This window comes from Balaenoptera physalus (assembly GCF_965194825.1).
Source record: "Balaenoptera physalus genome assembly, chromosome: 8".
Taxonomy (NCBI): Eukaryota; Metazoa; Chordata; class Mammalia; order Artiodactyla; family Balaenopteridae; genus Balaenoptera; species Balaenoptera physalus.
The window spans coordinates 54,044,946-54,071,129 of NC_138887.1; the positions used below are offsets into that span (position 1 = coordinate 54,044,946).

Here is a 26,184-nt window from a genome sequence, read left to right on the forward strand (position 1 = left end):
CAGTAAGACTTCATTCCTTCTGGAAGCTCTAGGGGAGAATCTATTTCTTTGCCTTTTCTAGCCTCTAGAAGCCACTTGCACTCCTTGGCCAGTATATCCCCTTTCTCCATCTTCAAAGGCAGCTGTGTTATATCTTCAAATTTCTCAGACTGCAACCTGCTTCTCTAAGCACATCACTTTCTCTAAGTATAAGCCACCTACATCCCTCTTATACAGACCTTTATGATTATATAGGGCCCCCAGGTAACCCAGAATAATCGCCCATCTCAAGATGCTTAATTTAATCACATCTTCAAAGCCCCTTTTGCTATATAAGGTCACATATTCACAGGTTCTAAGGATGAGGATGTGAACCTTTGGTGGGAGAGGCGTATTACTCATCTTACCATAGAACTTGGGCAACTGAGTTACCCACGTAACTGAGTCCTTCCTGCTACTCGTACTTTAAAATATTGAAAAAGACTTAACATTTTATTTAAATATTTAGCTGAGGGACTTCCCTGGTGGTGCAGTGGTTAAAAATCCACCTGCCAATGCAGGGGACATGGGTTCGAACCCTGGTCCGGGAAGATCCTACATGCCATGGTGCAACTAAGCCCGCGCACCACAACTACTGAGGCTGTGCTCTAGAGCCCTCAAGCCACGACTACTGAAGCCCGTGCAACTAGAGCCCATGCTCCGCAACAAGGGAAGCCACCGCAATGAGAAGCCCGCACACCACAATCAAGAGTAGCCCCCGCTCGCCGCAGCTAGAGAAAGCCCGCACGCAGCAACGAAGACCCAACGCAGCCGAAAATAAATTAATTAATTATTTTTAAAAAAAACACTATATATTCTCTGTGGTTGATTACCAGATCAAATTGTCATATATAAACATGCATAGAAATGATGTATGTTGATTTTAGGATAGTGAGTACAATACTTTTGGTGCGGATTGGGAAAGGGAACGGAGATGGGCCCTTTAGCTGCACTATAACTTTGAAGCTCTTAAAAAGAGACATAGCAAAACACTGGCATTTGTGAAATCAGGCTGTTGGGATCACATGAGTACACCATATTACTTTCTGTGCATATAAAGCATTTCCAAGTTACAAGTAGCCTGAAAATGTAACAACCCTTTTCTTACTGGAACACCAATACTAAATTCTTCCACTTTGCTTTCCTCTGTAATTTGTCCAACTTGCCTCACCCAGCCTTTGTTCCCACAATTCCCCAAACATGGCTACTCGCATCAAGATATTCTCATTTGTCTCTCAAATATTTCACATTAATTCCCAACTGTGCATCTCCAGGTACTGTCCACATTCTCCCCTACAATTTGCACCCACTTAAGAAAAAGGAAGGCTTTCAAATGAAGGTGGTAGAGACCTGAAGACAGTAGGCAGTAATTCACTGACTCTCCACTTGTTTGTAACAGAAAGTGAAGCTCTAGGTCTGTCACACTTGGGTAGACTCACGTGTGCATCCTGACACCACCCTATCACCTCCTTCTGGTACCCGACTCCTAAATACACATTCTCACTTGTAACGTGGAAGAGAACATGATTTAACGGTCGAATCAAAAACAAATTTTGCATTTATTACCACAACAGAGAAACTGTCCAAACATAAACTTACTTAAGTGACTCAATTTTCTAATAAACCCCCAAAATATGTTTGGTTTTTTTTGTTTTTTGGGTTTTTTTTAAAACATTTATTTATTTTTGGCTGTGTTGGGTCTTCGTTGCTGCGCGCAGGCTTTCTCTAGTTGCGGTGAGCAGGGGCTACTCTTCGTTGCGGTGCGCGGGTTTCTCATTGCAGTGGCTTCTCTTGTTGCGGAGCACGGGCTCTAGGCGCGCGGGCTTCAGTAGTTGTGGCACGTGGGCTCAGTAGTTGTGGCTCACAGGCTCTAGAGCTCAGGCTCAGTAGTCGTGGCGCACAGGCTTAGCTGCTCCGCGGAATGTGAGATCTTCCAGGACCAGGGCTCGAACCCGTGTCCCCTGCATTGGCAGGCGGATTCTTAACCACTGCGCCACCAGGGAAGCCCTGTTTGGTTTTTTTAATAAAGCAAAATTGAAAACAACATAAATGTTTTTGGGTGTGACTGCTGTCTCTAACACACTGTAACAAAAATCCCCAAGTACTCATAATTAACTTTTTAAATTAGAAACAACACCTAAAGTTTTATGATATGCCTCTAATTAGATCTGATTATCAGTGTTTCTTTAACTTTTACTAAGAAGGAGCCTTTTAAAGATAATAATGAAGCAATTCATTTCTGAATAGTAGTAATTGTATGTTATGGTTGGTTTGTAATTTTGAAGAGAATGGGATTACGTGAAATCTTCCAAATGAGTGATACAAAAATTATGGATTCCAATAAAATTCTAACTGTATAATTAAAAAGCCTGCTTGTCACTAGAACCTGGTAGACAAAGGAACTGCGTGAATTTTTTGTTTAATAATAACAACAGTTTCCTTATGAGACCAATGGTAATAGAAAGTAAATTTAGACCTGTGACAAATAGTTTCCTTCCTTTGGGAGACAGAAGGCTGATAAAAACAAATTATGGATCTGTTAACTTGTTGATAGCGATGTTTTTTATGAACAGGAAGCGCCAACCTTTCCTGTTTTCTCTTTAAAACAAAGAAAAGTGAATCATACAAAAAAGAGCTTTTAAAAGAGAGAGTACAAAGGCTAAAATGAAAAGCCACGCCAAGGCAAGATTATAAAAGTGTCTACAACTGGTATTGCTTCCCCAAGCAAACCCTTAAAAAAAGAGGTGGTGGCAAAACTACTAGTGCGCACATGGATAGATTCTTTTTTTAAAAAAAATTTATTTATTTTTATTTTGGGCTGCATCGGGTCTTAGTTGCACGGGATCTTTCATCGCGGCGCCCTGGCTTCTCTCTAGTTGAGGCTCGTGGGCTCAGTAGTTGCGGTGCGCGGGCTTAGTTGCCCCGCGGCATGAGGGATCTTAGTTCCCCGACCAGGGATCGAACCCGCATCCCCTGCATTGGAAGGCGGATTCTTAACCACTGGACTGCCAGGGAAGTCCCATAGATTCTGATGAAGGAGGGCACTAGCGGCACAAAGCTATCTGGCCAGTGACCTTAACCGAGTCCCTTCATTTTATAGGTGATAAATCAGAGTAGCAAAATGACATGCCCAATGACAGAGGCAGAACTGTGGCAACCTTTCTGTTTGGTGCATTTTTTTCTTCCTGTAGGACCATATCATAGTGCCTAGCAACATAGTTAAGTAATTTTTAACATCGAGATATAATAGTAAAGACAATATTATAATGCATAAGAAACTGTAGCTCTTGCTTCGTAGCCAGGTTGATATAGCTTTGATTAGCGTCTCCTTGACTGACTCCCTATGAGATCTGGTTGCACAGTCATGTATAAACGAACAATAAGGTCCTCACTCATACGACTTTGCTATTAGTTAACTACCAAATCCTTGCTTATTCATTTTGCGCTTATTTTTCTTTTACCCGACCTAGAAAATTTGTCACATATGCCGACATTCATATACAAGCACACAGTGCATTGCCTGGAGTAGGGGAGCAAGAAATCCTAGTCAGGATGAACAGTCTTTATCTTTGAGATCACTCTAGCAAATAAAATTATTTAAAACTAATAAACATGTATTTATGCACTTTTTGGATCAATAACACGCAATGCCACTCCGGAAGAAAGAAAAAAATGTTGTGCATAATGTTCTTTACAATCTAGCTTAAGTAGGTGTTGAAGCATTAAACCACTACAGTAGGCCTTTCAAATGATGGAGTTGCTAGAACATTCTAGAATTAGGAATAGAAGATTCAAATTCCTACTCAGAGGACAAATGATCTCTGTAGGGGACATACGGTGTTTTTACAACCCAGCACATACATTTCTTATAAAACCCGTAATCATAGTGTCTCACTGGCCCCCTCCAACCACTGCCAGCAGCAATCACGGTTGCTCATCCTCCTACCCACAGTGATTGGTTCATGGGTTGGGTCCATAAACCAACAGGGTTAATTAGTATGTCCCATATGATCATACAGGAATATTGAAAGAGGAAAAAAAGGGTTCCTCTGGTATAGCAAGCCATAAGGACAATTAAAATTGATTCTGCCAGTGGCCATCTTGCACATGGAAAGTTCTGGCCTCAAAAAGAATCTAGGCAGAGGCAAGCTGGGCTGAGAAGTGGATAGAAGGAGCAAGAGAGTTCTGACCTTTTCTGAGTCCCTTGATCCAGCCATACTTGGTGATCCAACTATTGAATCTCCCAATTATATCCTTCTAAGAGTTTGTGTTATCTCGCCAACACATTCTTTTAAGTTCATTTATAACTTATAAAGAATTCTGGTTAATGCAAGCTTCATCTTGCAAGTGTTTATCGTAACATTTTTAATACTTGCAAACTTGCAGTGACCCTGTCTACCTTCCCCACTGTGACCACCTTCCCCACCTAGACTAACTCTAAATCCTTCACCTTGTCAATGGGCTTTTACAAAATATGAGCACTCCCTTTTAGCCTAAAAGACGTACCTGAAACTTTTTACTGTAAGGACCAAACAAGAAGGGACTCAATGAGCCAGAGAAATGTCCTAGGCCATCTCCCTCCTGCAAACACCCTCCCCAGGCTTACCAAATTGAACTCTAGCCTCAATTTTACTGCTGAGCAGGTCAGTGGTTGCCTGCAAATTGGGAGCAAAGGTTATGTGGCAGGAGAGAGGGATTACAAAGGAGGATAAGGAAACTTTGGGGGTTGATATGTTCAAGGTCGTGAATGCAATGATGGGTTCACAGGTGTATATATGTGTCACAACTTTATCAAATTTATACTTTAAATAAGTGCAGCTTATTGTATGTCATTAATACCCCAATAGAACTATTCTAACACTCACACACACACACAGAGCTTTATGAGGAAAAGCATTTTACAGCGTTATCCTTCTTCCAGCAGGGAACAAATCCTAATGCCTAGAGGTGCAGATGTAATTGGGTGACAAAGAAGAAAGTCACATACCAAGGATGGTAGGGCAGGATAACTGGGACCTTGATAACATGCTTGCATTGTGCACCTTCTCTAGATTACCTACTTCTAGACATCTTGCTACGTGAAAATAACAGAGCTTACTATTTGAAGCAGCAGTAACTGGGTTTCTATTACCTGCAGCTGGACTCTATTCTTAATATGGTAGTCTTTGATGGTCTTTAATTTAAAGCCAATAGATCAGGTCATTCCCATGCCAGCTATCTTTTGTTCCTAATCTCAGAATAAAGTCCAAACACCAGGCTGACAAATCCAAGAATGTGAAGGGCCTGGCTTACCTCTCGAGGTAACACATTAGCCACTATTCCCCACCTCCAGTCATACTTTGAATTCTTCTAATGAGCCCTCTACACTTTGAGTGCCATACAGTCAAAGCACATGTCGACCTGATATTCCTAGCATGTGGCTAAGTGCCTGGTACAGAAGAGGTACTCCAAATACACTGCAGACTGAAAGAGCTCATGATCTTGTTCATTATGCTTTAGGGATAGGCAAATGCTTATTCCCTAACCTAATCAATATTTGGGGTGAAGAAATCCAGCCTAATGGTGTCCCAGATTATTCTTTCTCTATATAACCTATAAAAGAGAGTTTCATTCTTTCACCAAATATCCACCACATTGCAGAAACAACATGCAAAGAGAGACCTGAATCATTTCTAGAGCAGCTACATTTTTTGAGCATCCAAATTCTACCAGGGTAAGTGAATTGCTTTGAGGACGAAAGAGGAACGTAGAACCTTTGAAAAAACTGGATGCGATTCTGCAGTTAACTCATTCAAAAATGTTTTGTCAGCACTAAAGCAAAAGAGAAGACGTGATGATAGTGGAGGGTAAGAATCTTAAAACAGTAATAAGATTTAAAAGGACTATACCACGAAAATGTAATACAGCATCCACCGATACTTTAAAAACTAAGGCCCCAGACCTCTCCATGTCATAAGAGTAATTACACTTGACACTGAAGTCTCCCTCTGAACTTCTGCCTAATGTGAAAAATTGAAGAACAATTCAGTGATTATCAAGCATGTGTTTCTCTGATACCAAATATCTGGATGGAAATTTGAAAATTCTGTAAATAATCTGGATATTGCTAAATATCCAGACATTTAGTGTTGAAGCCAAGACTGCAGTTCTTCGTCTCATTTTCATTCCTCAAATGATACCAGGAAGGCTGATGTGCTGTTGTCACATAGTTTTCTTCTCTATGTTCTCCTTGGTGCCAAGCAGATTGCTTTATACTTACAAGGCACAGAATACATCATATATAATATCTGCTGGGAAGAAATTATATAAAGAGAATCAAAAGTACGGCATCCTAATTACTGAGCCTGCACGTCTGGAGCCTGTGCTCCGCAACAACAGAGGCCGTGATAGTGAGAGGCCCGCGCACCGCGATGAAGAGTGGCCCCCACTTGCCGCAACTAGAGAAAGCCCTCGCACAGAAACGAAGACCCAACACAGCCATAAATTAATCAATTAATTAATTAATTTAAAAAACAAACAAAAAAAAAAACCTAAAAAAAAAAAAAAAAGTAAGGCATCCTGACTTCCCATTTTCCAAGGATAACTAGTTTGAGGTAGCACTCACAGCTGCCAACAAAGTTTCAACCCCACCCTACATCTTCCTTCTTCGGAGCAGTTTTGGGAGACAGTAAGTGGAATTATGGGCGAAACAGCCCTGCACTGCCGCCTTCATTCAATCAACTAAATGCCAACCATATGGCAAGGTTGTGCTGGGCATTCAGGAAAGCCGGAGTGATTGGGACACGGTCCTTACTGTTGAGGGACATATAGTCTATCATAAGACAAAATAAAAGGGTAATTGCTGTTTTCAGTGACTTCTTCATTGATCAACCTAAGAATCATGTCTTAGTCCTCATCTTACTTAGCAGCATTTGACACAGATGTTCAACTCTGCCTCCTTAAAATGATGTGCATTTGGCTTCTAAGACACCCGCCTCTACCAGGTTGTCCTCCTATCTGACCGGCCATTCCTTCTCAGGCTCCTTGGCTGGCCCCTCCTTGCCTCCGAAAACTGCTATTACAAGAGTGTCCTTGGTTCAGTTCACAGATCACTGCCCTTCTCTACCTATCCTCACCAACTGGTTGATTTCATCTAGTAGCAATTCTAAATACCACTCTCTACATTGATGGCTCCCTGAATTTCAACCTCCAGCTATTCCTCTCCCCTGAACTCCACTGTTATTAGACTACCTGCCATCTGACATCTCCACTTGGGTATCTGATTGGCATCACATCTAATACTGAACCTCTTATTTTCCTTCCAAAGCCTGGTCCACCCACAGTCTCCCCATTCCTGTTAATAGCAGATTCAGCAAGCCAGTTGTTTAGGCCATAAATCACAAGTAATCTGTGACTGGTCTCTCTCACATCCCATTCTCATCCATCAGGAAATTATGTTGGCACCACCTTCAAAATACACCCAAAATCTGACTATTTCTCTTACTTCCATTGCTATAATATTGGTCCAAACCTCCATCACCTTTGCTTCAATTACTGCAGTAGCCTTACAGGTGATCTCACTGTTTCTACTTTTGCCATCTATAATCTATTCTCAATTCAGGAGCCAGACAAACTTTTAAATGAAAATCAGTCCCAAAGCCACCAATGGCTCCCCATTTCCCTTGGTGTAAAAGTTCAACTCCTTCAATCTGGGTCCCAGAAACTCTCTGACTCATTTCCAACCACTCCACCCACCCCTTGCTCACTCTGTCCCAGCCACAGGGGTCCTCTCTGTCCCTTGCATAAATCAGAAATATTCCTTCAGGATCTTCTCAAACGCCATTCCCTCCACTGACGTTTTCCAGATGTCTGTCCTTCATCTCCTTCAAGTTTTTGTTCCACTGTTGTCTTACCGAGAAGGCTAATCCCGACCACCACATATAAAAATATGCCCTTATCCTCCCTTACACCCCGCAATGCCCCACTGTGCTTCAGCCTTCTTACTCCATTTTTCGCCATAGCATTTTACCTTCTAACATGATGTATAACTTATTTGCTTATTTGCTTATCATCTACCTTCCCCCCCAAACGTAAGATCCATGAAGGCAGGAACTTTTGGTTTCTTTTGTTCACTGCTGCTGTTGCTTAATTAATATTATTGGAATGAATAAAAGAAAATTTATTTGGTTCATCTTAACAATATATTTATATTAGACTAATAATAATAAATTAGACTAATAATATAAAGAACCCTAGCCAACTATGATTCTAGTACAATTTTACGGAAAGCTGATTTGTTCACGGGAAAGGTTACAGGAAAACCTCAGATGCATAGGAGAGCTTGGCCAACAATGGGAGAGAAAAGAGAAAAGAGTATTTCGAGAAACATATTAGATTCTACAGTAGACAGATAAAAGCAATTCCTATTTATTATTTTTAACCCAATGCTAATTTTCATGTCTTAAAATATTTGGCTGTCTTCTAGATTTAATTTTGATCAAATTATCCTGTTTATGCAAGCTTTCATTAGGTATGTTTTACCTCTGGTGAAAAGGGAGCAGCCAATTCTGCAAATTCCATTCAAGAAGTATTTAGAGAGTATAAGCTCTGTGCTAAAAAAAAAAAAAAAAAAAAAAATGCTACAAACCAAAGGATGCAACAAAGAGAAAGCTATGATCTCCGCCAATAAAAGGTGGATAGTCTAGCTGGGGAAAAAGCAAACACAAAGCAATCTATAGTATGGAGCATTGGTATGGTTAATGGCAAAGACAGAGTAAAATAAAATCTTACAACACTGACTCTCAGCCCTCACCGTAATTTAGAATTAGCTAGGAAGATTTTAAAAAGGGTTTTTTTAACCAAAAAGTCACATGTCTCCTCCCTCTCGCTGAATCCTGATTGAATTAGTCTGGGGTGGCACTCAAGTAGTAAGATTGATTCCCAAGTGAAAATTTAAGGAAACAATTCTTTCTGACTTAAGAAACGGGAGGCTTTATTTGAGTAGTTTTACAAAGACAGAGCAAGGTATTAGAGGTCAAGAGCAGAGGATCAGCAAAGACAGGCAACAAAGGGCAAAATGTCTGGGGAACCCTCTGTGTCTGAAACATACGAAGAGATGCACACGGGAAGAGAGGATGGTGAAAGATCTTGAATGGCATGCTAAGGAATTTGGGTTTATTCTCTGAGTTTTCATCCACTATTACAAGTGCATTATTCATTTTACAGTGATAAGATAATATGGAGGAACAATTCAGGTGAAATGTGATAAGAAGGAAGACGAACTAAACCTAGCCTGTCTTCACCAGTAATTCATACGTGTTTGAGGTGATGATGGCCCACTTTTAACCTACCTAAAACTGTATGCAAATTAAACCACTGAGATGTTCAAATCTCACTTTTCAAATGTAGGCTGAAATACAATTATTCCCCTAATAAATTTTCTTTCTTTGTAAAAGCCTCTTAATTATGTTGTTAAACTTTGTGAAAGAAAATAACCTCATTTCAAGTAAGAAATGGCATAAATAGCACATTTCGGTAACTGTTTTAAAATCAAAAGTTGGGAAATTTCACAAACTTATTTAGCACAAAGGCTGACTATAAACACCAGCTCAACAGCATCGTGTGGAAATTCCAGGTTCTGTAAACAGTGAATCATTTTTAAATTCAAAATCCAAGTAAATATTCAGCAACCACTTAAATATTTTAAATTCACTCAGTAGTTTGAACAAGGGCCGAGAAATAACATAAGCTTAACCACACATTAAAATATTAAATAAGAATAATTTGAAAAATAATGATCAGAATTTTGAAAAATGTCAAATACAATAATTTAAAGGCAATTACAATAAGCAGATTTTTTTCTTTGGCTGAAGTATTAGTGTTTTTCATTTATTTTGGAGTAGAAACTGAACAAAATTATACTTTTCCAGCCCTCTAATGACCAGAATAGGACTTTTAAAAATGTACAGGAAAATCGTTCCAAACTTATAGTCACCATACCTCAGTCATTTTTTTCTTACAACTGAAAGATTAATATTACTGTTTTGAGGGTATGAACTCTTGACCCCGTAGGGCCTGCTTGAGTTAACACCAGCCTGTAAGTGTTAGAAATCCCAGTAGCTTGAAAACCTTTCCACTGTAACATACAGGTTTGTAAATTCAGAAATTTAAAATAATTCAACTTTTTCCACGAAGCTGTAACAACTTGCTCTTTTTTCTATAGCACATCCAAAGCATTTATCCACATTCTCTCCTTTTATCCTAACAACTCCACAAGGGAAGAATGAAAAATATCATCACCAGTTTATAAATGAAAAAACTGAAACTCAGATAGCGACGTTTGCCCAAGGTTAAATTCCAAGCAAGTTGTAAAGTTGGTATTCAAATTTAGGTTTTCTTCTGAAACCCAGCTGTTTTTCTCTCCATAGACTGTACAGATATATATATATATATTTTTTTTTTTTTTTTTAATCTGCTATGTGTTACCTATTTTACGACAACCTCAATTTCAGAGATACCTAAAACACAAATAAACATATGCCTTAGAATGAATGTAAATTGGTGTAATTTTTGACTGCATGGAGATTTTTTCCCCAAAGCAACCCAAGATATAGAAAAAATATTGCAAAAAGTCAACAGAAACAAACTTAGATTTTAGAAGAATAAATATAGACTAAGAAACAAAACTGAAACTTCTGAAATGACCCTTATTTAAAGACCACGACTTATTTTCTGTTCCTTAACGTTCTTAATTAAAACTATTCATACACACACACACACACATACATACATATAAACAGCAGTCGATTCCTAGAAGTCTTTTCTTCTCTGCTTAAGAAGCACGAGGAGACATATTCAAAATGTTACATATTTTAAATTATGTATTTATTCATTTATGGCTGTGTTGGGTCTTCGTTTCTGTGCGAGGGCTTTCTCTAGTTGAGGCAAGTGGGGGCCACTCTTCATCGCGGTGCGCAGGCCTCTCACTATCGCCGCCTCTCTTGTTGCGGAGCACAGGCTGCAGACGCGCAGGCTCAGTAGTTGTGGCTCACGGGCCCAGTTGCTCCGCGGCATGTGGGATCCTCCCAGACCAGGGCTCGAACCCGTGTCCGCTGCATTGGCAGGCAGACTCTCAACCACAGCGCCACCAGGGAAGCCCCCGCAAAATGTTACATATTTTAATATAACACTTATTTCATACCTCCTAAAATTCCCCACAAATCACTAGGAATAATTATTTAAAGTTATTTTTCACTTTTTGTCAAAATACTTTCAATCAAAATTATTTTAAAATCAACGATTAAAAATAAAATAGACCGTTTTCCCAAAGCAGTTTTCACTTGTGTTTATATCCTGAACAGTATCAAAAAGACCAAGCTATTTCCACACTTCCCCAATTCAATCATACCTTCTTCTCCAACCCACAAAGACCTACCCTAGTCCTAAATTTTGTGGCACCTAAAGTCAGTCCTTCCTTTATATAGCATTAATTTTTCCACTCCATAAATCCCAACTAGATCCTGTCTTCACAGAGGAGGTATTTGCCTTTGTATGTGTTTATTATTTCCCACAGTTCTCAGCAGAATGCACACAGTAAGCAAACGTTTATTGACTGAAGAAAGCTCTTGAGATCATACGTAGAGAAGATAGTGAATGAAAAAGAGGCTTCGTAAGGCATGTTGATTTCAAAGCCCAGTTTGGTTCACTGCTGTATTCCCAGACTGAGAACAGTGCCTTGCACACAGTAGATACTCAATAAATATTTGTTGAGTGAAGAAACATTCAGTTTCTATAAATGTAGGAAGTTCTAGAGCAAGTCACTCTCTTTTGTATAACATCATGAAAGTGCATGAAGAAACCGTAGCTTCTCCCTTTCCTCCCGTATCTATAAACTGTTGATATTCACTACACTAGGGAGTCTATTAATTAAAACAACCAAACCATAAACAACAACAAAAATCAGCCACGCCTTTGGCTAGTGATCAAAAATCCATTACAAGTTTGGGCGATGTTCCATCCAATCTATTTTAATGACATGCTTTCTGGACTGGTCACGAATTCTGCCCTAATCTCAAGGTCATAAGCAGGCCACCTGAGCATGTGGACAATTAGGCTGCCCTAAGTTCCTCAAGAAAATGCTTCAAGGCAAGAGTGATGACTCAGAGCAGACCATGGCCTTTACACCTGCCACACCCGTATGCAATCCTGGCTTTACTAACACTTTTAGAAATAATCTCAGATTCAATCCCACAACTTTGAGCTTATTTCAGAGGCAGTGACCCAGGTGGGACTGGAACCTATAAAGGGTCCTCCTATTCATGCCTTAAAAAGAAATGTCTCCCAAGTCTTCAGCCTTAACCCTGCCCCCAACCACTTCACATTTCCCATCTTAAAATGTTGAGGTGAAACCAGGGAAGATACAGAATCTAAATAATAGCAATGGCACATTTTCAGCATCTATTTAAGACCTGGTTCAACGTTTACCTTTCATTCATTTCCAGTTTAAACTGCTGAACTCATCTAAACTTGTTCACAATGTATAAGCAGTAGACACTAATTCATTTTAAGAAATATCCTTTTTCTAAAAAGCCTTAGGGCTTCCCTGGTGGTGCAGTGGTTAAGAATCCGCCTGCCAATGCAGGGGACACGTGTTCGAGCCCTGGTCCCGAGCAACTAAGCCCGTGTGCCACAACTACTGAGCCTGCACTCTGGAGCCCGCGAGCCACAACTACTGAATCCCACACGCCTAGAGCCCGTGCTCCGCAACAAGAGAAGCCACCGCAATGAGAAGCCCGCGCACCGCGCAAAGAGTAGCCCCCGCTCGCCGCAACTAGAGAAAGCCCACGCGCAGCAACGAAGACCAAACGCAGCCAAAAATAAATAAATAAATAAATTTTTAAAAATAAATAAAAAGGTTTAGATTTAAAAGGGCCAACCATCTTTATGGTCCTGTGAATTTCCAATTAATTTTTACTACAGAGCTATTAAAATCAATAGAATACACTCTGAAGGTCAATAATTTAGAACAGATATAAAAGTCTTATATAATATGCTCCTTCAGAATTACCTTTCTCTTTGCTTTCCGGATACACAAGAGATACAAGTAGAAATGACATATCTCAAAAGCAACAGAACCAGATTTTAAAATAACTTGCCTTTAGAAAAAAAGAATATATACGGCATATTAATCTATATAGACCTCCTCAGTGACGTAAGTATGCAACGCAGACATTCTACTGTGTGTAAGCAGATACTATAAGGTTAAACGTCTGGCAAACAGGTAACTAAATCATGAGGGGGAGGGGCAGAAGTCAGAGCATAAAATGGGGAATGTGAAGTTCTAAACAGGCCATTCATGCTAATAAAAGAAAATACCTGCAGAATTGGTCAGCTTTTACTTAATAAATAATCAATGTGATAGGCATGTTCAGGTGAGACAAAGGTGAATTCTGATCTGAAACTTGACATGGATCTCCGATTACAAGGACCTGAATCACCAGGTGGTCTAGAATTTTTCCCAAATCTAGGATTAGTGACATGTTGATTAGATTCCTACTAACTAGTCAGAAAGACATACTTTTTACAGGTTTATGTCTTGCTTTCAAAGCTTTGCAACCATGTTCACATACAATGGAACAGTAATGCTAAAAGGACCCAGCCTCTCCCTCCTGCTGGGGACCACAGGCAGACTCCCCACTCCAAGGACGTAACCTAAGCTTGCACAGATGGCCTAGCTCTCTGCTAATGCACAGGAGCTAGGTTCGTTTTCAGGGTGGGTGCTGCAAAACAAACCCAGGTGTATTTATAGAAGGGAGCAAGACTATGATGGAGGGATGATGACAGAAGATGAAGTTTCTTCCGCATGGTAAAGAAGCCTGTGGAAAGATCTGGATCCCACAGCCTGGGTTCCACTTCTTGACTCGCCAACTATCAACTATGTAAAGTTATTAAAGCCCTTTTCGGTCTATTATCTTACGTATAAAATTTAGACAATGCCCCTTGCCTCGGATGATTGTCAGAAAAAGGAAAGTGTACGTAAAATCTGGGACGCGGTAGGCAATCGGTAAATGGCAATCTACTCTCCCATCCTCCGGTTCACCCCGAATTGCCCCTCAAAAATTATAAACATACACTGCAGGGTTAAAACTAAAAAGCCCGAGCTGGTTGGCAGGGAAAGAAACAACCTGGGTGGAGGCTCGCTTATTTACTGGAGAATTTAGCTTAAAATGGATTTAGGATATTGATAAGAGGGGAGGTACATGGAAAAAGCATCAGGTATAAGCAAAACTCCCCCTCCCCCAACTCCTGCTCCCCGCAAAAAGACATTCCTTTATGTAAGCACGAAACAAACTTCGGAAGCTGCGGATATCCTGTGAACCTACTCGGCGGCCTCAATTAAAATCACAGGCGCACGTAGAGCTAAACACGACGCACACCATCCATATGCCGCCTTGTCAGTTTCAGATCACGCTATTTTTGCAAAACTGTCCTCAAACCCGAGGCGGCTCCCGCCTCCAAATCCGCCACAGATGGGTTTGGGAGCCAAGAGCGAGTTGCAGAAGGGATAAGGATGGGAAAGTGGAGATGTCTGGTCAAATAACTGAAAAACAAGGCGGTGGGTGAGGGGGCGGGGTAGAGCAATGGGGAAGAGACGCGGCCAGTGAGCCAGAAAGACGGCGGCTTCACAATGAAAGGAAGAGACTGCGACAGTCGCCGGCTCCTGGTCCCCGGCGGGGACGGATGGCGAGGCCGGGCGGGGGAGGCCAGAGCGTGGGAAGACAGAAAGGGGGTGCGGGATGAAGTGAGCGAGTCACTGGCCAGACAGGGAAGTCACCGAGCACCCGAGCAGGTGCAAAGCCCCCAGGCGGGGAGGAACGGGCTCGGGATACTCACGGTGTAGAGTAGGTTGAGCGCGCACAGGCAGTTCTTGGAACACGCGAAGCCCCCGCAAACCATCTTGGAGCCTGCGGTTTCCGGCAACTGCAGGTAAAGTCTGGCTCCGGCGGAGCCTCCAGGCAGCCTCTTTGTCCTTGCCTTCGGGGCCTGGCCGAGGCGGCGCAGCGCGGCGCAGCAGCGGGGACGCGGTGGGGAGCCCGGGGCTTGGGCAGGGGCTGCAGTGCGCGGCACGCCCGCGGTGGCTCCTACCCGCTCTGGAACCTGCGGCCGCAGCTGCTGAAGCACGAGCCCGAGCCCCGCCCAGCACCCCCGCCTCGCCCCGCGCGCTGATTGGCCGCCGGCGGGGAACAAAGGTAGAAATATGCAAATAAATGCGCTCAGCTAGCTGGGATCAGGGAGGGGAGGGAGGGGAGGGGAGGGAGGGGAGGGGAGGGGCGGGGCGGCCCCTGGGAGAGGAGGAAGGGGCGGAGGCCTTGAGGGAGAGTGCCTGAGGCCAGAGTGTGTGGCAGCGACCTCGCCGCGGGTTCCTGGGGAGCAGGTGAGGAGAAGAGGGCGGGACTCCACGGAGATCCACGCTGGCAGGGAGAAAGATGACAGCACCTCTCGGTTCTTGGCCCCAGCGGGTGACGTGGCACCATTTTGAATGAGATTTTAAAATTAAGCACCTGGCCTTGTTTGAATGAAGGAAAAAAGGAAGGAATGAAGCAATAAATGAATAAACGTGAACGATTTAAAAGAAAGAATGAAGTGGGGGAAAATGAAAGGAAGAAAATAAGTGAAAGAATAAACGGAGAGATGAAATCTCTGCTTTTCTCAGAAAATAGGTAAGGTATATGGCCCATAATTGTGACTCTTGTCAGGTCAGATGTATCCTACAGGGATTTGCAAAAATGCTGATAAACTTTATCATGCATGCAAAAGAAAATCAAGAGGGTTTTCTGTCTTCCAATCCTGCATTTCAATAAGCTGAGGGTTCTTTCCCCACAGATAACTGTGAAAAATTTTAAATGACACAGTCTCCACCTCGGTCAATTCATTATCACTTTGAGTGTCTACTATAGAAATGCTTCATGTATCCTCAGATTCCTCACCTAAAAATTGGGATATTAACAGTATGTCAAGCGCTCTTTGCAGAGCGCCTGGCACAGTGTAAGGACTCAGCTAGTCCTTAATATATGTCAGCTAGTATTAATATATCTAACAGTTTTTGAAAACCTGCTGTGTTCCAAGCACTAAGCTAAGCCAATAAAGGTTTGGTTATTTCGTGGTGCCTTCTGCCAAAAAAGGTTCTTAGAGAGAAATATTCAGGTACTTATATGAAACCTAAGGGTTCATGCTGAGTAAGTTATGTGATAACAAATGATACTGTATATGTTAAATAAAATATTGCAGCTGATAAAAATAATTTGTCTTCTTGGAATTGTCTGCTTCCTCTTCTAATCTCTCTTTACCTTCCCAGACCCGACTTCACCAAGAAAGCCACATTAATTCTTTAGCCTTGGTATTCCACATTAACCTTTTGTATACACCCAAATGAGTTCCTTTTTTTTTTTTTTTTAATTTTAATCTGGAAAATGACTCTCAAACCCAAATAAAACTTTGTGGCTCAGCTTTCCATTTGAGCAGCCAGAGGCTTATTAAAGAAGAATTAGGGGGGAAATCTATTCTTCTTCCTCTTCTCATTCCTGGATGTCACCAACGTTACTACCACTTCAACATAACTCAACCAACTGTGACAATTCTCTATTTGCTTTCTTCATAATACACTCTACTATCTGCCTGTGGGTTGAATCTCTTACTTTTTCTCGTAGGAATGTCCCCTATCAGTCAGGGGCCCAGCAGGAAGGAGGTGGCTCATTTAAATGACTGAGAAGAGTTTAATAAAGGGACTGTTTTGAAAAATATGGACAAGGTTAAAGGAAGCCAACAAAGGATAGTGAAGCAGCTCAGAGCTAGCAAGAGCAGGTAGTTATTATAATTCCCCTTAAGTCTGGGAGGCAATTTAAGGGAGCAGTTACGGAAACCAGGCAAGAGCTAAAGTTGTAGGAGGGTTGTATTAGGAGTTGCGGCCTTTAAGAGAGAAAACCAAGAAAGTACTGCAAATTGGAAATCAAAACAAGTGAACATAGCGGGATTCCGCCTTAGAATTTGGATGTAGAAATTTGCAAAAGACCATTTGCTCCCACCCTAACAAGAATGAGCTAGAAAAGCTACAGAATCATAGTTTAAAAAAAAACAAAAAAAAAAACTATCAGAAAACAAAACAAATGAACAAACAAACAAAAAATTCACAGATACAAAGAACAGATTGGTGGTTACCAGGGAGGAAAGGGGTGGAGAGGTAGGCAAAGTGAGTGAAGAGGATCAATTGTATGATGATGGATGATAATGAGACTTTTGGTGATGATCACTTTGTGGTGTATGTGGATGTAGAATTATAACGTTGTACACCAGAAATGTATGAAATGTTATATATCAATTTCACCTCAATTAAAAAAAAAAAAACCTCTCATGGAACTGAGGAACCAAAGACATCTAAAGGAACTAAAATCCAAGAAGTAATAAGACATTCTTAGGAAGAAAAAGCCCACAGTGCTTTTATCTCTTATGGATTAGCTATAGAAAGAAGACTGCCATAGAGAGGGATAAAGAGAAACTAGCTGATCATTTAACCATCTTTTAATGTGGGTGTATGGTCTAGTGTGACAGTTTATACTCCAAAGGTCAAAAGCTGCAGAGTGAGTGTACAGCTACGTACCAACTCTAACCCATGGGCCTTCACATAGTACAAGGATTTGAAGCTCTATAGGCTGTGGTCAGGCAAGAGCGCTCCCTCCCCAGCTATCTCAATGGGCACAAACATCCTCAAGTATGACAGTGGCTGAAAACAGATTAGGACAGGAAAGACGAAGCAATCTGGGTCTTTACCTAATCCAAAGCAGTGGCTGCCAAAGGCTAAGGAATTAGCAGAAGAGAAAAATCTCTTTACAGTATACTGCAAGAGCCCGCCAAGGCTGGGTTAAAACAGCAAGAAGGGGACAGGACTCATAAGGACATGAGTGAAAGCCAAGGACATGACAGAAGAGCAAAGAACACTCCCCAGCAAAAAAAAAAAAAAAAAAAAAAGTAACAGCCAAGTTGTAAAGCACATCTGAGGCTGAGAATGCTGATGGCTGAGCTGTAAAGTACAAAGAGATCTGTATGAGGCCTCCTTCCTAGAAAAGGAAAATCTTGACTGTGCCCTCAAAAAACATTTGAAGCCAATGCTGAATTGAACCTAACTAAACCTGTAACAAATCCTGACCCAGCTCAACTATAGTGCAGACTGACTTAGGTACCCATAGTAGCAGCCTGGCAGAATAAAGGATGTACCAGTTTCTGCTGGTAAATATTATTTACTTTACTCTCAGTGTTCTTTTATACACACTACCTGACACACAATCAAAAATTATGAAAGGCTTGGATGATCAAAAAAATTTGACCTATGGTCAAAAGAAGAAATGGTCAGTAGAAACAGAACCAGAGATGATCCAAATATTAGAATTATCAGGTCCTGAAAACTCAACATGATAAATGTGTTAAACGATTTAGTGGAAAACATACAGGAGCACATGGAGAATTTCAGCAGAAAGATAAAGATTACTGAGGGGAAAATGAAAATAAAATGAAAAATATAATCAGAGATTTTTGAAAATGTGATTTCAGCAGACTGGATACAACAGAAGAAAAAAGTAAACTTGAAGATAAAAGAAATTATGCAAACTAAAACACAAAGATGGAAAGTGGAAAAATGGATCAGAGCATTTGATACCTGTGAGACAAAAATCCAGTAGTGTGTGTGTGACTATAGTTCCAGATGGAAAAGAGAAAGAAAATGGGGCAGAAGAAATATGTAAAGAGAAAATAATGGTCAGGAATTTTCCAAAGTTAGTAAGAGGTATCAATGCATAAATCCAAGGAAGATCACCTCCACCATTCTCTACTAGTCAGGAGAACCCAAGCCTGACAAGTTTCAAAGTGAGGGGGAAAGCAGACCCACCTCTTGATGGGAGGGTTACAAGCCACACTGCAGAAGAGCACAGAGGATGGTAGGTACTGTAGTATATCTTTGGAAAATAAAATCTGCCACAGGTAATGTCCTTTTTCCAAATTATGCTTTGGTATTGTGCCTTTGTCGACAAATTGCTGTTTTTGAGTGAGAAAAAAAAAAATAGGACATTGGACTGTAGTTCTTCTCAGAGAATTATATTGGAGACTAAGGTAAGAGACTGTTTATTTTGTTAAGTGGAAGAGGAAGTTTTATTTTTATAAAAGAAATTTGTCTTTGTCCAAAATCCATAGACTAGATCATTGAAATTTATTTTAAAAAATTGAGCCTCCTAGAAAACTGCTTTTTTAACTGTTTTTAAATAGGAATAACAAAGACAAACTAAATGTAATCAGTTTTACATATAATTTCTTAATCCTTAAATAAATCTTTAATATGAGATGAGTTTCTAACAATTTAGGAGATTGCTATACTCCTTTCTCCTTCTCCTTTGTTTTAAATGTGTTTTGTTTTGTTTTGTTTTTCATCTAAATCAAACAGAATTCTTGTGCATTAGTCCAGATTCTCTGAGAAGCAAACACCAAGACTGGATTAGATGTGCAAGAGATTTACTGGGAGAAACATCTGTGAGGGAAAATAGGGAAGGAGCTATAGGAGGCTAGGAGAGCTAAAAGAACACAATTCGGGTCTGACCTCTATGAAGGAGAGAGGGAAGGAAGGATAGAAGAGAGGGAGGGATAGAGGGAAGGAGGAAGGGAGGAGGAGAGGAAGGGAGGAGGAAAGGAAGGAAGGTGAAAAGGGAGGGAGGGAGGAAGGAAAGTCTTAGACTGCAGTGCACTTTTTAAAAGCTTTGGCAAGGAAAGCAGGGAGTCTTCAAGCCAAAGCCAAATGTCAGAGACATCCAGCACAGCCTCTTGTAATGAGCCTGCCTTGGTATCCCTGCCACAGTAATTGGCTAGAAACATCAGCACAAATGCTGTGATGAATTTCAGAGTATAGCGTTGGGGCTGGCTTCAATTATGCTCCCACGAGAGATCTGAGAGGCGTGTTTTCTTGAAAAGTAATTGTGACTACATATTCCCCTTCTGTCCTAAAAACATTTCTCTAGTCACATTTCAAACCATCTTTCAATTTTTCAGTCTTCATCATTTTACCATGGAAGGAAATTCTCTCACTTCATCTGGGTAATCTATTGCAGGTTTTAACAATCCTTATTTAAAAACTCTTTCTTTGTGGCTTAGGTTTAGCTTAACATGATCTTAATTTTTTTAATTCTGTTTTTCTATCAGTTCAGTTTAAGGTCAACATTTCTTTTTTAATAATTCAACACCAAGACTTGATTGTGTTCAACAAATCCTAAGTAAAATTACTCCTAAGCTATTGTACAGAACTTTTAACTATGTTCCCAAAAGACTTTCTAGACTTCTCAGAAATATAAACATGAAATTGATAAACATAAAATTGCTCATGCACAATCTATAGTCAAATAAAATATCAGTAATACTGCAAATTTTAAATTGCTTCAACTATAGTACACTTTGCTATATCTAAACCCCACTACATTTTCCTTAGTCAATAAAATATCCTTAAATAAATTAAGCGCCAATTTTTAAAATGTCTCTCAGTGATTTTACTAGAATTGATCCAGTTAAATTACTTATAATGATTTTTTTTTAATTACAAATTTCTTTGTCATCTATTCCTCTGATACTCTTGTGTCTCCAGGGAAATAAAAGAAAGAACTGTAGAAACTTTCCTTTATAATGATTTGCAGCTTTTTGGATTGAAGGAAGCTTGAGAAGGGAGTTTCTTGGCCAAGAATGAGACAAAGGAGCTGATCAATAGCTGTCTGTCTCCTTCCGAGTCTATCTCTTGCTCTATTTTCTCTGTTATCCTTTCTGATGTTTTGCCATCTTTAGCAATTAAATGCAACACGTTCATCCCTCCTACAATAATATTCAGACTCCCTTTTGCTATGCAGGATGTTTCACAATTCATGCTAAAAGACCTCAAATCATAATTCATTTTCAGAAAATGTTTTTCCTCTAACCACAAATTAAACTTGAAGATTTTTATTGCTTTTACCTGCTTTATTTTCCCCTCCATATGATGCCAGGAAGACTAAAACATATAGATATATATGACTATCTTGTCATATATGACACTAAAATCTCAATTCTAAATGTCTGTAAGTGACTATTTTTGGTGGCATATTCAGCTATTACAAAATTACATACAATTCCAGGGCCTAATGGGCAAATTCAGCTTGATGGCCAGAGAAATCCTACCTGATCAGCTGACTTTAAAGAGGTGGGACAATCAGCTTTAGTGATGGGATAATCCGCCTGGCCCTTTGCCTCTTTTGCCTCCACATTCTCCCTTCCAATTTTTCTTTATTCACTATATTAACAATGTACCAGTGAGATTACAATTTAGAGGGAATTGATGCAATTTATTAATGTTCCATCACACCTAAAAAAAACTTTCTGGAAATCTACCCTATTTCAATTCTGAGGCCTGAATGTGTTTCATTTTAAGTGCTGTAGATCAATATGTGTTGTATTTATTTAGTCCAATGGCTACTTCAGTAGATACATTATTTTTATTTGAAAGCGAATAATACTGCCTTAATTAATACAAATATATTAGAATCAACAGGAAAAGGTGCAATGAAAGTGGTCAACAGCTTTATAGCTTATTTCAATAAGCTATCATTATGTTTGAGAAAAATGGAAGGAAACCTAGCATTTATAAGGGTGACTAAAGGTTCTTAATTTGTATAAAAATGTACCTTTCTGCCTCACCTATAAACAGTTTATGAGTTCTAAAAGTGAGATTGATATAGTCTAATGCAGCTTCTGTTGCACTGGAAATCGTCCAAGCTGGAAACAACTCAGATATCCATCAATACTAGAAATGGATAACTAAATCATGGTACGCTCACATAGTGGAAACCTATCCCAAACCAAAAATGAACAAAATCCAGCTACCTCGACAATATGGATGTGTCTTACCAACGTGGAGTTGAGTGAAAGAAACCCAAATGCAAGAATGCAGATTTTATAATTCCATTTATATAAAACTCAAAAACATAAATTTAATGACAGTATTTAGAGTTGACTTAAAAGCTATAAATAAAATCGAGGGATCGATAACCATAAATATCAGGTAGTTGTGCATTTGGGGGAGTGTGTGTGGAAATAGTGATTGGGAAAGGGTGAGCGGGGACTCCCCGGGCGCTGACACTGTTCCTGGATGATCACTTTGGGATTAGACTGTGAGAGTTGAGAGAGGGGAGAGAAATACTTACAGCCTAAAGTAGCAGTAATCTGATATTTTATATTATATAAACAATGGTATTCTAGAAAAAAATAGTAAAACCACCTGTGTTTTTTTCAAACTTAGTTTCTTGCACAAATTTTTCTTTAAAACAATAACTGTTTATTAAGGAGTACAGTTCGTAAGGTGACTTTTGTCATTTCAACTCAGGGGGTTTTGTATAGTAGCTGTTACTGCCATAAAATGCCAACTGTGTCTTCATGATATTTTTGGCAATCTACCAGGTACCATTTAGGGCAAAGACACATAATTTTGGGAAATAAAAGTGTGTCTGAGTTAAGTCATATCCTGTTTACAAGCCATATCCTGTTTTTATTTGAAAGCGAATAATACTGCCTTAATTAATAGAAATATATTAGAATGAACAGGAAAAGGTGCAATGAAAGTGGTCAACAGCTTTATAGCTTATTTAAATAAGCTTATTTAAATAAGCTATCATTATGTTTGAGAAAAATGGAAGGAAACCTAGCTGGAATATACTGGAAATATACTGGAACACATTGTTTAGCACTTTCCTAAAATAAAGGAGCATGGTAAATTTTTTGAGACTTTATACAACTGGTCAGAAAATATTTCTATTCTTCTCTCTCATTTTATTGAAATTACCCAGTGTTATTGATCTAGGTTGGAAATTGTTTCTCCTTAGAAGTTTGAAGGTCTTTCTTTATTAAATTCTATCTTTCAGTGTTGTTAAAAAGTCCAAAGCCGTTATGATTCCTGATACTTCACTTATGACCTTTTGTATTTTTTTGTTCTTCTCTTTGAAGATTCTATTCTATTCTATTCTCTTTGAAGATTTTATTCTCTTTATAGAATCTTCTCTTTGACCTCAGTGTTCTGAAATTTTGGAGGAACACTTTAAGAAAAAGAATACCAAAGTGCAAAAAACAAAATTTGGTACAAAATTAAATAATTGTCTAGAATAGATAAAGAAAACACAACAAATTATAAATTTTTAAAATGATCAGTCCTAAAACCTCACAAAATCCTGACAAAAAAAAAACATAGCTTTTATTAATTGACTGCCTTATGTAAGTCTATAATACATTTTTTCTATTTTTTTGGCTGCTTACTTTTGATCTCTTTTTTGTGTGGTAAACGTTTTATAATATTTTCCACAGAGAAAACAGGAAAGTAATTATCTTCTCTCTAGTATGATTAATTGAAATTTATTTATTATCAACAATTTAAATTAACTTTTTTCTGCTCTACAACTTACAGTCACAGTTCATTATTGGTAATGTTACATAAATTTGGAGAAACCCCTGATCTCCATTATCTATTTCTGCATAATATATTACATTACCCCTAAATTTAATAGCTTAAAAAGTAATCTCTATATTCTATCTCATAATTTCGTAGGTTAAGAATTTGAGCAGGGCTGGGCTGGCCAATTCTTCTGCTCCTTATAACGTTGATAGGACTCTTGGATGATATTGAGGTGGCACCCAGGCTGGTCTGGAAAGTCTGTTTTCACATCCTCACCTGCTGGGGTTGAACTGACCTGTTCTCTCTCTCCACTTAGTCTTAGGGACTATCTATGTGGTCTCTGTGTGTCTTTACCACATAATGTCTTTGTGCTCTAAGGAACAGAGCGGAAGCTTACAATCCTCTCAAAGACAGGCCTCAGAACTGGCACAGTATCACTTCTTGTACTCTGGGCAGAGAATTAACTGGCCAGGCCAGATTCAAAGGGAGAGGAAATTAGACCCAATCTCTTGATAGGAGTGTGGAAAAGATTTTTGGGGGGTGTCTTTACTATACCACAGTGATTCTATTTTAGTTATCTATTGCTATCTAACATTCCCCCCCCCCGCAACAAGAGAGGCTTAAAACAATAATTTGGTATTATCGCCCATGGTTCTGTGGGTTTTCTGGACTCAGTCTGGCATTTCTCACTTGAGGTTTCTCAATCTGTTGCAATCACATGGAGGCTTGAATTGGCTGGACATAAAAGATGGCTTCTCACCAAATGCCTGGAGCCTCAGCTGGCATGGCTGAAATTGGTGGAGGATGCAGGTCCTCTCACATGACTAGCTTGAGCTTCCTCACAGAACGGCAATCTTAGGGTAATTGGACTTTTTATACAATGTATTGCTTCCCCTACAGTACATGTTTCAAGAGATCCAGGCAGAAGCTGCAAGACGTCTTAGGACTTAGCCTCAGAATTCACCTACTAAGGTGAACCTACTACTTAGTAGGTGAATTCACCTACTAAGAATTCATCACTTCTACCACATTGGTCAAAACCAAGCAATATGGCCAACCCAGACTTAAGGGAGGAGATTGTACAAGGGCATGAATACCAGAAGGCAATGGGGGTGTCTTTGATGTTAGTGGTCACACCCTAACAAATTTCTTTCATATATATTCTCTTCCTTTCAAGGCATTTCATAATCTTAAATACTCTCAAATCGACAACTCAGTAAGTTTGCATTGATGTCCATAAGTAGTGACATATTATAGGTTTTATGCAGTTGTATCTGATATGAGAAAACTTCCATTTTGATGAGATATATACAGTTGAGACAGAATCTTCCATTTACAATTTTACATATCCAATGATTGAAAGAATTTTCCACAGACTTCCTTTTGGCTCTACAAATCACAATCTTTCTCCTCCATATTCTTTTTGCACTGGGTTCCATAGGATAAATTCATAACACATTCTGATTCTGGCACTGCACCTTTGTGTTTCATGGAGTGGATTAACATGGTAGCAATATGAGTTTTCCTGGAAGACATTCCTACATGAAACTAGCTAAACTATATATGGAATATATATATGGAATATCTATATATGGAAGTGACTTCAGGCTACATAACTATATCACACTAAACCCAAACTAAATATATCCCTAGCTTAATTCAAATGTGTGGACAGCCTCTACAAAGCCACCTGACAGGAGGGAGAAGTGTGACAGAGGAGAAGTTGGAGCAGAGGATGTCAGCTGATTAGGGTTAAAATATCTTATGTTTGCATGTTTTACAGAAACATTGGACTATTTGAACACATTGCTAGAACGCTTTCCCAAAGCCTTTTAAAGGCTTATTTACACTCTTTTCCTTGACCTCCAGTCTCCCCAACACTTGAGGATAGCTTTCCTCTGGCTTGCTGCTACAGCCTCTATAACATGCCTCCTTTCCTCAGATTTTGTCCTGCTTCAATCTACTCCTTATCCTGCAACAAGAGTAATCACTCTAAAACATAAATTTGACCTGTTTGTCATTCTAAATTAAAATTCTCAATGGCTCTTTGCCATTTGTCAAATTCCTTAACATGGTTTACAAGGCTTTTCAAAGCCTGGACCTTTCATGCTAATTCTTCTCATTGGCCTTTCAAGCATTCTTTAATCCAAGCACACTGAACTGTTTTAATTCCCTGGTATTCTTTTCACTCTAGGCCTTCCTAATTCCTGGGTCCGGGTTAGGTACTCTATTAGATATGGTAGATTATGCTGCAATGAAAATGTGACCCTGAAATTTCATAATTCTAACAAAAGTTTATTCCTCACACATGCAAAACTGAAAGTCAAAACAGCTGTCTTTATGCGTTGACCCAGCAACCCAAGCAGCTTCTATCTTATCACGTCAGGGTGAGGGCCTGCAGAGAACACACTTGCTTATAAGGCTTTCAGTCATAAGGGGTCCAAACATCTTCTGCTCACAGACCCTGGGCCAGAATAAACTGAATTGCAGGAATCATTGCTGAGCAACACTAACCAGGAGACATTACCCATCACACCTTCTACCAACCCCATCATCTTTTTTATCACTCCTTTTGCCCAGGTCTTTTCACTTATCTCTCCATCCATTCTTTTTCTTTTTTTTTTTTTTTGAATTTTTGAATTTTATTTATTTTTTTGTACAGCAGGTTCTTATTAGTTATCTATTTTATACATATT

The 26,184-nt window shown here is 39.6% G+C and overlaps 1 protein-coding gene across 1 annotated transcript in view; it reads right to left on the minus strand.

The window, feature by feature from the left end:
• TSPAN13 (tetraspanin 13) overlaps nt 1-15,184 on the minus strand; it is a 31,021-nt gene extending 15,837 nt beyond the window's left edge. Inside the window, exon 1 of the mRNA XM_082472778.1 lies at nt 14,890-15,184. Coding sequence (XP_082328904.1) covers nt 14,890-14,952 — 63 coding nt within the window. The 5' untranslated portion in view covers nt 14,953-15,184. The remainder of the gene's footprint in view (nt 1-14,889) is intronic.
• Nucleotides 15,185-26,184: the final 11,000 nt, after the last annotated feature.